Source organism: Chlorocebus sabaeus, chromosome 21 (assembly GCF_047675955.1).
Source record: "Chlorocebus sabaeus isolate Y175 chromosome 21, mChlSab1.0.hap1, whole genome shotgun sequence".
Classification (NCBI taxonomy): Eukaryota; Metazoa; Chordata; class Mammalia; order Primates; family Cercopithecidae; genus Chlorocebus; species Chlorocebus sabaeus.
Window position 1 is genome coordinate 115,092,379 of NC_132924.1, and position 15,332 is coordinate 115,107,710.

Consider the following 15,332-nt stretch of genomic DNA (forward strand, 5'->3'; position numbering starts at 1 on the left):
CACCCACAGTGCTCAGGCTTTGGGCTTCATCTTCCCAAACTCCACTTGGTCCCCTCATTCTGGTTTTAGACGAGTGGGCCAATTCTCAGGCTCTTTTGTTTCACGTGTTTAATTGATTTCATGGAGAAAACTAGAGCCATATTAGCAAACACTTTTATGTTGAGTTTCTTTCTCAGGCATAATGTCTTTTAAACTCCTACTGCTTCTCCCCATGACTCTCCAGTACAAGAAGAATTCCTATGGTGTCCACCCCTACTACATGGGGCTGGAGGAGGACGGCAGTGCCCATGGAGTGTTCCTGCTGAACAGCAATGCCATGGGTAAGGCCGTCCAGCACCTCCACTGTTTTGGGGGCTACCTATCATGCTTGAGTCAGTTTAGAATGTGTTTAGCCTAACTCTTCCTTGAAGTCAAAATTTTCATTTTATGGGCATTGGTATTTAATTTTTCTTTGTGTTTAGCCTTTCTGTTTATTTCAGTATAGGATCATGTGATAAGAAGATTTAACCCAACCCTCAAGGGTACCAAATTACCTTATGTGATTTGGTAAAAATCACATAAGAAGGGATAGTAACACCACGTGGGTCCCAAATATCCTGGAGGTCAGCTCGTGGGAGCCAGTTATATAATTTGAATTAGGGTAAAACTATGGGTCAGGGAAGTTGTTCTGGGGGTCTGAGTGTGTAAGGTATGTTGAAAAACTGCCTCTAGGGTACTCTGCTCAGTATCTGGGTGACGGGATCCATACTCCAAACCTCAGCATCGCACAATATTCCCATGTAAAAAATCTGAACATGTATCTCTTTATCCAACATAAAACTTGAAATGTAAAATGTAGTAATTTAACAAGAGTTGAATGACAAAATACAGTAAAGTACCCTAAGGAGAATCAAACCCAGGAATCGGAACTGTAGACTTCCACTGATCTTCTTCAGTTCTGTGTGAGTATGATAGACAATACCTGTTCTTACCACTCTGTGATAGGGAGGGAACAGGAAGATGGAGAATGTGTGGATTTCAGGGGTGATGTGGAAGGTTTCCCTCGTGATGTGGAAGGTTTCCATCTGGGTTGGCATTTTTCTTCATTTTCAGACGTGACGTTCCAGCCCCTGCCTGCCTTGACATACCGTACCACAGGGGGAGTTCTGGACTTTTATGTGTTCTTGGGGCCAACTCCAGAGCTTGTCACCCAGCAGTACACTGAGGTAGGAAGAAATCCAGTTGTTTATCAAGCACTTATACAGCACATTCTGGGTGCCAGAGCCCACATTGATTAGTATAACTCTCACATGATAACTGGAAATATTGGTCTTTCTTGGAGAGGGATTATAGAATAAGAAAAAAATAAATACATTCAGAATATCATTAAATGTATAGCCTCTGTAAGCATTGCAGAAGAGCAGATGTTATACTGGTACTAGTGATGGTGATGGTAGTAATAGTGTGGTGGTGGTGGTGTTTGTGGTTATGGTGGTGGTGATAGTGATGGTGGCAGTAGGGGCTGACGGTGGGGATAGTGATGTGGGAATGGTGATAATGATGGTGGTAGTAGTGGTAGTGGTGGTGATGGTGATGATAGTGGTGGTAGTGGTGGTGATGGGTGTGTTGGTGATAATGATAGTGGTGGTGATGGTGACAAGGGTGGGGTGATCATGGTATTTGTGGTAGATGATGGTGGTTATGGTTGTGGTGGTGGTGGTGACAGTGGGGTGATGTGAGGAGTGTGATGTTGGTGATAGTGGTTGTGATGATAGTGGTAATGTTGGGGATGGTGGTAGGGGTGGTAGTGGGGTGGTGGTGATGGTAGTGAAGGGTAATGATAATGGTAATGATGGTGGTGGGGGCATGATCATGCTACTGTTAATGATGGTGAAAATAGTGTTGATGGTGGCGTTGATAATGATGATGGTGACCATGACCATGGTGGTTGTGGCAGCAACAACAGATACTTATATACTACCAAGTGCACATCACTGATTTATCACTTGCTGCATGATAGAGCACTTCACCCATATTAACTCATTCATACCTCACAGGAAAGCGATGAGGCAGATGCTATTATTATCCCTTATTTACAGATGAAGATACTGAAGCACTAAGAGTTTACTTAATTTTTGTTTAAGTTCACACAGGTAGCAGGATTGGAGCCTGTATGCTAAGCCAGGCATTTGTCTCTGATTCTGGGCTTCTTAATGAGTTACCTACAGTGTCTCTAGGAATAGAGTAAAATCAGCTTTTCCATAATCTTTAAGAAGGAGGTCAAGCCTAGCAGAAAGCTTTCTCCAAGTATCCCAGTGGCTCTATATCCTGTCAGTTTTGATGTGGATTTCCATTTGTTAGTTGTCTAGCTTGGGGCATGGAAAAATATTCTTATTACTTGATGCACAGCTTCAATCTGGTGCCTCTGTTTTGAGGACTAATATTTTCTGTCTATTTTCTAGTTGATTGGCCGGCCTGTGATGGTACCTTACTGGTCTTTGGGTTTCCAGCTGTGTCGCTATGGATACCAGAACGACTCTGAGATCTCCAGCTTGTATGATGACATGGTGGCCGCCCAGATCCCTTATGTACGTTCTCATCATGGCTCTGGAGTTTGGTAACTAACCCAGGTGCCTCTGTGTCTGGGTTCATTTGTCTAATGTTGGTGGGATTCTATAAAGACATAATGTTCTTTTTCAGACAATATTACAGCCTCACCCGAGCACAGTAATGTAGTTAAGGGTGCTTGTTTCCATCTTCTAGAGATGATAACTCAAAACTCACTGTGATTTCCCAGAGGGGGAGATAGGCTGGCTCCAGGGCTCTTTCTGCTGTGCATGTTTCCTTCCATTTCTTTCACATGACTTCAAAACATTTAGTCAAAAACGTCTTTGGTTTCATGAGAATAAATAATATCCCACAGTTCCTTTACTTAATTCTTGAAAAGACTAACCACAAATCGGTCAGACAACTGTACATGTGAATACAATCTCAGTTCCTGCATCAGCTCTGGGCTAATAACTGATGGATTACACAAATCCTGGGATGGGTTTCCAGAGGACATACAGATGGAAATAAACCTTATCCTTCAGGAGAGGACAGGAGGGGACCCAGTCATCAGAGAATTGATTCCATGAACCATCCCACATTCAATTTTATCCCACTTTTTTCTTGTTTACGATTGTTCCATTAGTGGAACATAGTGTTTCCATTAGTGGATAGTGAAATGCATATTACAGTCTCAGGAAGAATGTTGTGTATGATTACCCTCAAGATTCAGGATTCCAAATCAACTATACATCTTTACTTTGTTTTGTAGTAGATTTGCCATTACCCCTGGATGATTAACAATATTTTTCCTCAACATGAACCACTGATATCAGGGGCAGCCTCTTGTAGGAGGTCATCACAATCACACTTGATGTGGGCAATTTACAAAGCACTTTCCAAACAGTGTTTTTTCTTTTCCTCAGAATAGCCATGCTAGAGACACATTCTCATCCTACTTTATGCTGACTTTGATTTTTGTCTATCTTATCACTGAACATTTAAAAAATTAAGTGAATTTCTCAGCACCTGTATCTAAGAAATAGCAGAGCTGGGATTTGAAAGCATCGACAGGAAGCTGTCTGGAATTCCACCATGTGTAGTGGAGGGTTGTTCTCCTGTAAATCTTGAGCGTGTACAGCAGCAGCCACTCAGCTCCCCGTGTCCTCCCGCAGGACGTGCAGTACTCAGACATCGACTACATGGAGCGGCAGCTGGACTTCACCCTCAGCCCCAAGTTTGCTGGGTTTCCAACTCTGATCAACCGCATGAAGGCTGATGGGATGCGGGTCATCCTCATTCTGGTTAGTCCTGATGTGAATGTGTGTGGTCAGTTTGGGAGCAGGTATGGGCTTTGGTGGAGAAAGAGTTATACTTTATTTCCATGTTGCAAATAGATAAATTGAAGTGCAGTAAGAATTCTGTATTTCCCAGGACTCACAGAAAGTCTACAGTTCAGGTAGAAGCCAGCGAGTTCACCTTGGAGGAGTTTTCCTTTATTTTGTTTCTCCTCATTCTCTGGCTTTGGTTTTCCCAGCTGACTTATGCTTTGATTTCAGGATCCAGCCATTTCTGGCAATGAGACACAGCCCTATCCTGCCTTCGCTCGGGGCTTGGAGGATGACATCTTCATCAAATACCCAGATGGTGGAGACATTGTCTGGGGAAAGGTATAATCCTAAGGGATGATCCACTAATCCCTAGCCTGAGAGTGGGTCATGGTTAGTGGGTCATGGTTAGTGAATTATGGCCTGTGGATTTTATTTTTGGCATTTTCTATTTTGACCCAAGGTCTGAAGCTCTCCATTTCTCAAACAATATTTGTTGATACAATTAATGAGTTTTAAAGTAATGTAGCATGTTATGGAATTCACTTTTCTTTTATGTCAATCCTACATGATAGTCAAAGTATCATCGCTCCTAGGACATGGTTTATACAACAATTTCTTCGGAAATCCTATGTAAGGGAAACTGTCTCGTGCATCGCTACTGAGCGTGTTTCTCTCCATAGGTCTGGCCCGATTTTCCTGGTGTTGTTGTGAATGAATCTCTAGACTGGGACAGCCAAGTGGAGGTAAAAGGGTCTTTTTCAATTTGGGTGCAGTCAGTGTTTCTAGGCAAGGGCAGTCGTTCCTGGGATTCTGGACATGCCTGTACCGTGGACATGGACATGACAAGGGACAAAGACTTAGGTCATGTGTCTTAGGTATCAGTCTGTGCCCATTACCTCATATGGAGTAATCCTTTACTGTCCACTGGGATGTAGATATGTATTATTATGCTTGGGATTCAAGACCGGAGAGCTTAAATTACTTTTCTCCAGTTTTACATGACAGAGTGGTGATTTCAATTCCAAGGCTATCAGATTCCAAAGGCCCAGGAAATTTCCACTGGGTGATACGTCCTAGAAGTGCTATCTTCTCCCTGGACTGGCATACTTAACCGTTGTTGCCATGGTTTTCCCTTTCTAACAGTCTTCAATCCTGGAAGACTGACTAGGTCTTTTTCTTTGTATATTTTTCTTTTTTTTTCCCCATGAACAGGTTCTCCATCTTCACACTTATAAGTCCTCCTCTGAGCCCAATCCTTCCTTGCTTTTCTCACCTTTGTTTTTACCTCTCAGTTTCCAACCTTATTGTAAAACCTGCTCTCTCCTGTGGATGGTTTGTTGCTTATAATGGATCCAGGTAGCCCATGCTTCTGGACCTGAATTTTTGTCCAGATTCACTAAGTATTTCTTGCTTGAATGAATACATGGCTCCTTACAGGGCTAGGAAGCCTACAGCCCCATCATCTGGCCAAGATGTGTGTCTCCTGAACTGAGGCAGCCTTTGAGCTTTACTATCAATTTTTGTGACTGTACCCACAGGCAGGATTGTTGGGGTGGGTCCGAGGACTTCCTCGAGAGCAAGTACCTTGCCCTACCTCTTGAGCTGTTCTTCAATAATGGTTATTCTTTCTGGGTAGGAATTGTAGCAGGGCATGTGTAGCCTATGTGACCCCCACAGGAGAGCAGAGGAGACAAGGAAAAGGCCTCTTTTCTAGCACATCTGCCAGGAATTGAAGGGACAAAGGAACTGTCCTGTGCATTCAGCAATGTGGTATATGTTGTAGAGTCTAGATACTCTCTCAGGATCAAGTGTTAATCAGAGAAATATCCATATTGTGGGAACAAATCCCAGCAGTTGTAAATTCAGTTAGCAGCCACTCAGAAGCCCAGGGGCAAAGACCTCTTTTTGGGGTTCTTTCTACATGATGAAAGATTGTAGCCACGGAGAGAGGTGCAGGAGAAACACTCATCACCAGGAACGTGACTGGCAGGAGTTAGGCCAAAAATTCATGCCTTATCCAGATAAACTGGTTTTCAGGGCAAGTGGTGAGTCCTAGAGGGAAAGACGTATATTAGATACAACCACAAAATCTGGACCCTAGGCTGGGACCTCGGACAGCTCCAACAGGGTAGTGAGATCAGAAGGTACTGCAAGCCTGTGATGCCTACTTCTCTGTTGTCAGTCTCTGACTTCCTGGATTCCAGAGCCAGTTGGCAGCTGTTGCTCTTTTCAATTTAAAATGAGACACGCTTGGGACCAGGTTGCTTGAATATTGGACTCCATGTCTTTATTTTCTGTCGGTAAATTCAGTAAAACAGTACAAACAAAACAGAAGCTGGGGCAGGTTTTGAAGATTGACAAGAATGAGTCAGACTCAGTTCAAGGCTGTTTTCCTTTTATGTAGTACTGAACAAGTGTCTGTCTATGTATATCTGTCTGTCTGTCTATCTAGCTCTCTATCTATCTATCTATCTATCTATCTATCTATCTATCTATCTACCTATCTATGTATCTATCTATCGTATCTATCCATTTACCTACTGTATCTACTCTGTATCTGTCTATTTATCTATCATCTATCAGATAAGTATTCAAAGGAGAAGACCTAGCTTCCTGTCCTCTTGTTACTTCTCACAGTGAATAACTTGAAGCTTAGGGGTCCAAGCAGCCCACATGGACACAGGAACCTGCCCAGCCAGAGAAGTTCTGGGTCATTGGCCTCTTGTCTTTTATCAAGTAGTCAGGTACTACATTATGAGCCCCACAGTTCAGCAGCCAGTAGGGGCAACACTGCCACCTTGAGGCCATTTGGAAATCTGAGGGCAGTGTTAGTTATCACAGGGACACCAGGTGGCCTTTAATGGGCAGTAGGCAGGGATGCCGATAGCTCTGATTGCAGGGAATTCTCCACAAAAAATCTTATGCCTCAAATGCCAGTTGGGTTTCTGATAAGAAACATTCATTAGGGGATTCATATAATCTTTTAGGTAGCTCATAAGAGATTGTTGGTAGATAGAATAATTGTAATTGTTAGGTTGGTTCACAGGTAATATTTGCCATTACTTTTAATTCCAAAACCAAAATTACCTTTGCACCAATCTAATATTTATATTATTAATAGTGAGACCCACTTGACGAGGCTGGTGAGGATGAAGCCACTGATGTACAGGCCTGGCTTCGCTGAGCATAAAACAGTCAAGAAGCCTATGAAAAGCAGATTTCTGAGTCCAAAGCTCCAGTGATTTAATTCAATAAGTCTCTGATGGGATCTATGAATTGCGATCTGTAGCATGTGATGTGCTACAAAAAGACTGCTAGGTGGTCCTGAGGCCCAGTGCGTGGGTGGGTACATCACTGTTTGAAGACTGGAGAAAGTGAAGGCAGAAGCCACAAGGCAAGACTTGAATATGGGCAGGCAAAGTCAGCACCTTGGAGAATGGCAGAGCATTTTTATGAAGTTGGTAGGGGTCGTCCGAGCAGTACTTAGGGAAGTTCATACGTCATGGCTGGCCAGTTTCCCCACGTGTACCCCGTATGGGATATAATTCTGACTCAGATATGGCTGATACTCTCTTTATTCTAATTTTCCGTCCCACACCTATCCCATTGTTTCTAACCCTGCCTGATCTGGAGCTCTCTGTTTCTGGTGAAAAGTTCTCTTAATGGGTTTCCTGGTTTCTGCCTCCATTTCCTCACAAAAGGCATCCCTGGCAAGCCCACTTCTCTCAAGATTCTGTGTGTGTGAGCTGCTGTCTTCTCACATCCTTGACAGCCAGACCCATGCAGGCTGATCTGTTTCTGTTTTCTTGTGTTCCTTCTTTTGCCCTTTATCTAGACATCTGGATTCCTACCTGCCTTTTATCTGTGGTGTATAAGAACTGGAGTTCCACTAGCCCAAGTCCTTTTTCTGTTGCCTCCCCTACCCTCCTCACAAGCATTCTTTAGCTCTTTAACTCTTACAGTGGTGTGATTAGCATAGAGGAAGCTATTTACTGAGACATACAAAGGACCGTAATGTTCCATAACAAACAACATGAGTATATTAAAATGTATGGATATTTATTTGCTGCTTCTACGTGGTGTGAACCCTCTAGTAAACACTGAGTATTTTATGCCAGGTTCTAAGCTGAACATTGTGGGCAATATAAATATCACTCAGAAGAATATAAAACAAACTTCTTACTCTCAAAAATCTACAATGTAGATGAAAAGTTGTATCTTGAATCTGTCTTTCAGGTGAATAAAGACACTACTTTTATTATTTGAGGGAAGAGGGAAATAAGGGGAAGTCGATGTATTCTCTTTAAGTCCTCTCAATTTATGCTCCAACAGCCGTAGTTGTCCTGTGATTCTGAAATTGTAGAAAACACTGAGGCGTACTGGTCGAATATCCTGAAATGTAATCTTATTCCTTCCTCCCCTGTTTCAGTGGGAATGATATGGGAGGGACTCCCTGGGTGTTTCTTCCTAACCTATTACCATGCATCTCATGTCTGCAGTCTCTCCCTGGCTTTGTCTTTGAGGAGTGCTTAGGAAATGGCAGGACTGACGTTGAGGGTTGGGTGTCGAATGCATGAGGTCCCTAGTTCAGGTCATTGATTGTCATCATGTGTATATGAAGAGAACAGTTTTTGGATGTTTTCCAAATGCTGGGAAGGTGTGCAAATTGCACTAATTTCTCTTCTCATTCTACGTTTCTCTAATTAGTTAATAACATTATTTAGGCCCCATTCAGGCCGTCTGTCACCATGTAGTTCAAATATCTGTGTGAGTTGCATTCTCAGTAAGTGTCTGTTTGCTGTCTTACATATTCGTGTGGGACATATAAATTATATTTATATTTTACAGCTATATCGAGCTTACGTGGCCTTCCCAGACTTTTTCCGTAATTCAACTGCCAAGTGGTGGAAAAGGGAAATAGAAGAACTCTACAACAATCCACAGAATCCAGAGAGGAGCTTGAAGTTTGATGGCCTATGGATTGTAAGTGTGTGTGTGTGTGTGTGTCTGTGTACCTGTGGCACTTGTCTATCTTTGTGTGCCTGAGTATATGTACCACTGACCTTCAGTCAAGAGGATAGTCATTGTCCAAGGAAGACTTTGGAAATATCAAACACTTCCTCCTCTCAGGAATGGGACATCCCTGATAGCCCTCAGACCATGTACCGGACCTAAGGCTCCTACTGTAAAACCTCTCAGGCTGGACCCGGTGTGGTGACTCATGCCTGTAATCCCAGTCCTTTGGGAAGCTGAGGTGGGCAGATCACCTGAGGTTGAGAGTTTGAGACCAGCCTGACCAACTTGGAGAAACCCTGTCTCTACTAAAAATACAAACTTAGTCGGGTGTGGTGGGGCATGCCTATAATTCCAGCTACTTGGGAGGCTGAGGCAGGAGCATCACTTGAACATACTAGGCAGAGTTTGCGGCGAGCCGAGATCGCACCATTACACTCCAGCCTGGGAAACAAGAGCGAAACACCCTCTCAAAAATCTGTAAAAAAAAAAAACAAAACTCCTGGAGGCAATTTACTAGGAATTTCTTGGAAATTTGATTTCCTCACAGCCACCTGGGAAGAGATTTATTTTTTAAAACCACTAGCCAGTCATTCTGTAGGAGTAAATTAATCTTTCCAGCCAGTTCTCACCAAGATTTGATGAAGTTCCCAGGGCTGGTATCTACAGGGATTACTGGATGTTGAACAATGTATTCACTGCTTCCTTGGCTCAGAATTGGCTGGACATAATTATCTTAAAGAGTGAGGTATGTCTGTGTTTGGCATTGCTAGGATATGAATGAACCATCAAGCTTCGTGAATGGGGCAGTTTCTCCAGGCTGCAGGGACACCTCTCTGAACCGCCCTCCCTACATGCCACGTAAGAACCCTTGGTCTCCTTGACTGGCACAGCTAGGACTGGAAGGATGGCCACTGGAGGAGCCCAGAAGCCAGGGTTGTGCCTGCACAGGCACATCCTCATGGCTGCTGTGGTTTACTGGGGACCAGAGACAAAAACGCTGCACTTGCTTTACCCAGATGGGCATGTGCAAGTAATTAGATTCATTGAGCAAATTTCCTGAAATTTGTCCAGAAAGCACTTAGCAGTGCTCATGCCACAAAGGATTCTCACAGCTAGGTTTCTTAGTTTTTCGGCTTGTGTGAATTCCATCACAGGAATTTCTAGTGTCATCAATGGGTGGGAATTATTGGCTTCCCCTTATGATGGAGCTGATGGACTTTGGAGTTATACTTGGGTTCATATCTTGGCTGGATTTCACCTCACCAGTTCTTCCTCCTCAGATTTGGAGTCCAGGGACAGGGGCCTGAGCAGCAAGACCCTGTGCATGGAGAGTCAGCAGATCCTCCCAGACGGCTCCCCGGTGCAGCACTACAACGTGCACAGCCTGTACGGGTGGTCCCAGACCAGACCCACATACGAGTGAGTCTCTCCTTTTCCAGCTGTCTCAACCCAGAGGGATTGCCAGGGACTGACAGAGCCACCCTAGTTTTCTTTCATTCCCATTCTAAGGGTTAAGAAGATTCTCATGACAACCGTGTAATGATTCTTATTAAACAAATGCTCATTGACGTGGAGCCAGGCCCTCTGATGAAAAGGAGGGTGACAGATTTAAATAAGACATGGTCCCACCAGTGAAAAACTTAATGATCCTGGTGGGAACGACACACATAGAGACACCATAATGATCACACAGGGCAGCCGGTGGTACAATAGTTTTAGTTACAGGAGGTGAAAGGAACACAGAGACTGGGCATCTCTCCCCTTTATTTCAAAAGTGAATCATATTTTGAGATTTTTATTTTTGGCTATTCTTGGTGGAGGGTAACTGGTATTCTACGAAATTAACACAGTCCCCTTTGCAAGCTCAACGAATGGTATGAATTCTTCTAAGGACAGCCTTATGATCTTCACTGTGTTCCTCCTCAAATATAGAAAACTACGTATTGAGGAAATCAATAGCAAGATTTAGTAAAACCTTACTATTTTTGGCCACTCCAGTGAGTTTGCTACAGTGAAGTTCTTTGTAAAGCACTGTGAGAACACGTGACTCGTTATCTCCATTATCTGGGGTCAGTGGGGCCCCCATTGCAGCTCAGATTCCCATGTTCCCTCCAATCACGCAGCAAACATTGACTAGGCTCAAGGGCTCTGGGAGCAGAAGCTCTGTGGCCTTTGCTCCCTTGGCCGTGCCCTCAGTTCACCTCCTGTTGCCCTCCAACCAGAGCCATGCAGGAGGTGACGGGACAGCGAGGGGTGGTCATCAGCCGCTCCACATTTCCCTCTTCTGGCCGCTGGGCAGGACATTGGCTGGGAGACAACACGGCCGCGTGGGATCAGCTGAAGAAATCTATCATTGGTGCGTGGCTCCTTCCCAGGGCCTGTGCCGGTAGGGCAGGGAGTTGGGATCCTTGGGGAAGAGGTGAGGAGGCGGGTGGTGAGAGCCTGGTGTGACACTGCTGTGCTTCTCATTGCAGGCATGATGGAGTTCAGCCTCTTCGGCATATCCTATGTGAGTATCCTTGGGATCCTCCTAAGCACCAAGAAGGTGGTGACATCTTTCAGAAATCATCAGCAGGCTTGTTTTATTTCCTCTTGTTTCAGACGGGAGCAGATATCTGTGGGTTCTTTCAAGATGCTGAATATGAGATGTGTGTTCGCTGGATGCAGCTGGGGGCCTTTTACCCCTTCTCAAGAAACCACAACACCATTGGGACTAGGGTAGGACAGTGGCTTCTGTCTCCAGTGTTGTGTGTCATTAGAAATACAATCTCCATTTCCGAGCTAAAATTAACGCAGTTTGTATTTCTTGGGATATCTTTAAAAAAATTTTTTTTTGTTGTTGTTTTTGTTTTGTTTTTTTGTTTGTTTGTTTGTTTGGGAGCGGGGGGACTGGTACTTACTCTTTGTCCAGACTGAATTGTGCCGTGTCCCAATCATGGCTGACTGCAGCCTCGACCTCTGGGTCTAAAGCAATTGTCCCACCTCAGCCATTTGAGTAGCTGGGACTACAGGCACATACCAACGTGCCCACCTAATTTTTGCATTTTTTGTAAGATGTGGTATTGCCATATTTCTCAAGCTGGTCTCTGACTCCTGGGCTCAAGTGATCCACTCGACTCAGCCTCCGAAAGTGTTGGGAATATAGGCATGACCCAGTGCACCCTTAAAAATTGTTACAACCTGGTGTCTCAATGAACCATATCCCTCAGTGTTCTTCAGATTTTTTTTTTCCTGTATTTTAGGCAAAATTGTACCAAAAAGAATGTCTTACAGTGAGATTTTATCAGCTGTCCTAGGAGAGCTTTCATGATTCTTTCCAGTCTGTTAAGAGTATTCCCTGAGCCTCATGTATAGTTTTCTTTTGTTTAGCTCTGAGTGATCTTCAGTTGGAATATGCCTTCAGTGACCTTCTTAAATCCCCTAGAACTTCCAGGGCATGCTCCCAATACTGTTCTCTTTCTCCTTTAGAGACAAGACCCTGTGTCCTGGGATGCTGCTTTTGTGAACATTTCCAGAAATGTCCTGCAGACCAGATACACCCTGTTGCCATATCTGTATACCTTGATGTATAAGGCCCACATGGAGGGCGTCACTGTTGTGCGGCCTCTGCTTCATGAGTGAGTGTCCAGCAGGGATCCTGATGACTAATGAATGACTTATTGCATTGTATATGGAGGGAGTTGATATACACAATTCTTCCAAATGAAAGACATGCTTGCCTTTTGACATGAACTCCTGAGGCGCAGACCATACTTTGTTACTCTCTTTAGCACAGTGTTATACGTACCATAGGTCGTGAAAAAAAGACTATTTATTGAATGTACAAAATTGAAATGATGCCATACAGCATAGAATAGTTTCATTCTCATTTGGCTGTGCAAAGACCTATCTATCTTTTATAGCAGTTTGGTTATATGGACCCAAGTCACAAAAGAAGGATTTCAGCAAGAGATTTGAGGGAGGAGTGCCATCCTTACATTTAAAATGTGAAAGGGTTAAGAAATGCGATAATAGTTTACAGGAGAGAACACATCTACATCCCAGCATTTCTGTAGTTTGAGGCATATCCCTTGGGGAGAGCAGAGGCTGGTGCTCCTGATGAAGCTAGGCCTAGGGATAAGACAAGGATGGCTCAGGGGCAGCTGGATTTCCAACTGGATCTGAACTTGAGGAGCTTCTTCAGAGTCTCGGGCTGGGGCTCTGTTGGGCTCTGTTGGTCACCTTCATTTCCCTTTCCAGGTTTGTGTCAGACCAGGTGACGTGGGACATAGACAGTCAGTTCCTGCTGGGCCCAGCCTTCCTGGTCAGCCCTGTCCTGGAGCGCGTGAGTATGGAGGCCTCTGATGGGGGGAGGCTTGGGGAAAAGGACGAGGAGAGAGGCCTGAGCTGGTTGGGGTCGTAAGACATGGTTTCTTATTCTCCCTGTGTCTCTTTCTCTCCTTCTGAGCTGAAGTCCATCACTTAGGTGTTGTGGGCCTCAGCTCCTTCATCTTTAAAATAAGCCTAACAACTCTACTTCATAGGATGATCAAGAAGAAAACACCTCGTGGTATATTCAATGACACAATCATTTCTTCATTAACTAAAATAAGGAATAGAAGGCCAGATGGGGGCAGTGTCGTAAAGATGGGGGCAGTGTCGTAAAGAATTTATGAGTTCTCTAGCACTATTACAACTCTTCAGAAGGATTACTTGGCAATGTGTGTACTTGTATTGCTGCTGGCTACCCTTTCCCTTCCTGTGCAGGATTACCTCCCAGCAGTAAAAGCCGTTTCTTTACTTCTGTTGTTGATTAGGCTTCTGATTAAAATACCAGTTAATTGTACCTCCCCCAAACCTTTTTTTTTTTTTTTTTTTTTTTTTTTTTTTGAGACAGAATCTCACTTTGTTGCCCAGGCTGGAGTGCAGTGGCATGATCTTGGCTCAGTGTAACTTCCGCCACCCGAGTTCTAGTGATTCTCTTGCCTTAGCCTCTCGAGTAGCTGAGACTACGGGCACGTGCCCCCATGCCTGGCTAATATTTTTTTTGTATTATTAATAGAGACAGGGTTTCACTATGTTAGACAGGGTGGTCTCGATATCCTGACCTCTTGAGCCGCACCCCTCGGCCTCCCAAAGAGCTGGTATTTCACGCGTGAGCCACCGCTCCTGGCCCCAAAATCTTACTGTACCCACAAAATTTTCTTCTGCCCAAACACAACCTCAGTTGTTTGTCTCTTTAAGAGGAAATGGGGTAAGTCTATGTTTATAAGCAAACAGTGATTTATTTTTTCCCGAAGTCCTGGATACCAAAGTGCTTTATGAAAGCCACTTGTTTTGGGTAGACAAATCTGCCGTTTAAAAAAGAAAACGAGAAGAAGGTTGCCCCAGTCGCTAACCTCTCCAGATGTGAGGCAGATGGGTCCAAAGCCATCACAATTATTTCACCTCTTTCCTAATCAGTTTGATTTCTCTGTCCTGGCATATGGTGCCCAGTGCCTCACCTTGTTTGTGTTTCATTTTAGAATGCCAGAAATGTCACTGCATACTTCCCTAGAGCCCGCTGGTACGATTACTACACGGTAAGTTTTTTGAATGTTTATACAACATGGGAATATGGTAGAGAGAACAAAGGCTTTAGATCTGATGGACCTTAGGTCAAATGCTGGATCTGTAACCCACCTGCTGTGTGTTCTTAGAGAAGCCATCTTAACCCTTGTAATCTCAGTTTTCTCACCTCCAAGTAGGGTAAGGCCACTTCCCTCATAGAACCCTTATGAAGTAACACATAAAGCATCTCACTCAGGATCTGGATTTTTGTGGGTGTTCTCTTTGTGTTAGTTTTTAATATTTCCTTATATCACTGCTATTTACCATGTTGTGTAAAGGCAGATGCTAGCCAACATTTGAGATTGTGTTGCCAACGGTAGTTTAGTTTTTAATGTTGATATCTTTGCCTCCTGTAAGTTTGTAAGCATAGAGGCCGTTTTGTCTCTTTTTATTAAATATCTCCTTCCATCGCATAGATGCTCAAAGAAGGGTGATGCACATAATTACCTAAGGTCCACAAGTGATTAGACAATGTGCAAAACACACACAGAGGTGTGGGACCCAACCCTTGTGAGTCTAAGCAGTGCAAGTACATTTAGAAACGAGGCTGCAGTGAAGAACTCCTTGCCGCATAGTTTCATTGCTAGTATGATTCCCAAAGACTCAGCTGGGAAGTCAGGGTCTTCCAGGGCAGCTCTGGGGTGGTGGTCTCTTGCTGGGACTCTGACAAGTCAGATCCTGATTCTTGGGGAAGAATCAAAGGAGGTATTTCCTTCGTTTCTAACCAGGCTTCTTCTTCTGACTTTCTGAGGAGAACATAGTTGAGGGCTGGCAACATAGCAAAGGGGTGCAAGCAGGGAAACAGGAAGCAGAGCATGTGCTGGCCCCTTTCATCCAAGGGGATTGTAGTGAGATTAGGTGAAAACTGGA

General features: G+C 44.0%; 1 protein-coding gene across 2 annotated transcripts in view; it reads left to right on the top strand.

Moving 5' to 3' along the window:
* The window catches only part of MGAM (maltase-glucoamylase), a 138,215-nt gene that overhangs the window by 88,022 nt on the left and 34,861 nt on the right, over positions 1 to 15,332 (top strand). For both annotated transcript variants that reach the window (XM_073009419.1, XM_073009420.1), the window contains 15 exons: positions 224 to 320; positions 1,093 to 1,205; positions 2,442 to 2,567; positions 3,702 to 3,830; positions 4,086 to 4,196; positions 4,538 to 4,600; positions 8,706 to 8,840; positions 9,644 to 9,731; positions 10,154 to 10,292; positions 11,096 to 11,229; positions 11,348 to 11,382; positions 11,475 to 11,591; positions 12,342 to 12,490; positions 13,113 to 13,197; positions 14,378 to 14,434. In XM_073009419.1, the coding sequence (XP_072865520.1) occupies positions 224 to 320; positions 1,093 to 1,205; positions 2,442 to 2,567; positions 3,702 to 3,830; positions 4,086 to 4,196; positions 4,538 to 4,600; positions 8,706 to 8,840; positions 9,644 to 9,731; positions 10,154 to 10,292; positions 11,096 to 11,229; positions 11,348 to 11,382; positions 11,475 to 11,591; positions 12,342 to 12,490; positions 13,113 to 13,197; positions 14,378 to 14,434 (1,578 nt within the window). The remainder of the gene's footprint in view (positions 1 to 223; positions 321 to 1,092; positions 1,206 to 2,441; positions 2,568 to 3,701; positions 3,831 to 4,085; positions 4,197 to 4,537; positions 4,601 to 8,705; positions 8,841 to 9,643; positions 9,732 to 10,153; positions 10,293 to 11,095; positions 11,230 to 11,347; positions 11,383 to 11,474; positions 11,592 to 12,341; positions 12,491 to 13,112; positions 13,198 to 14,377; positions 14,435 to 15,332) is intronic.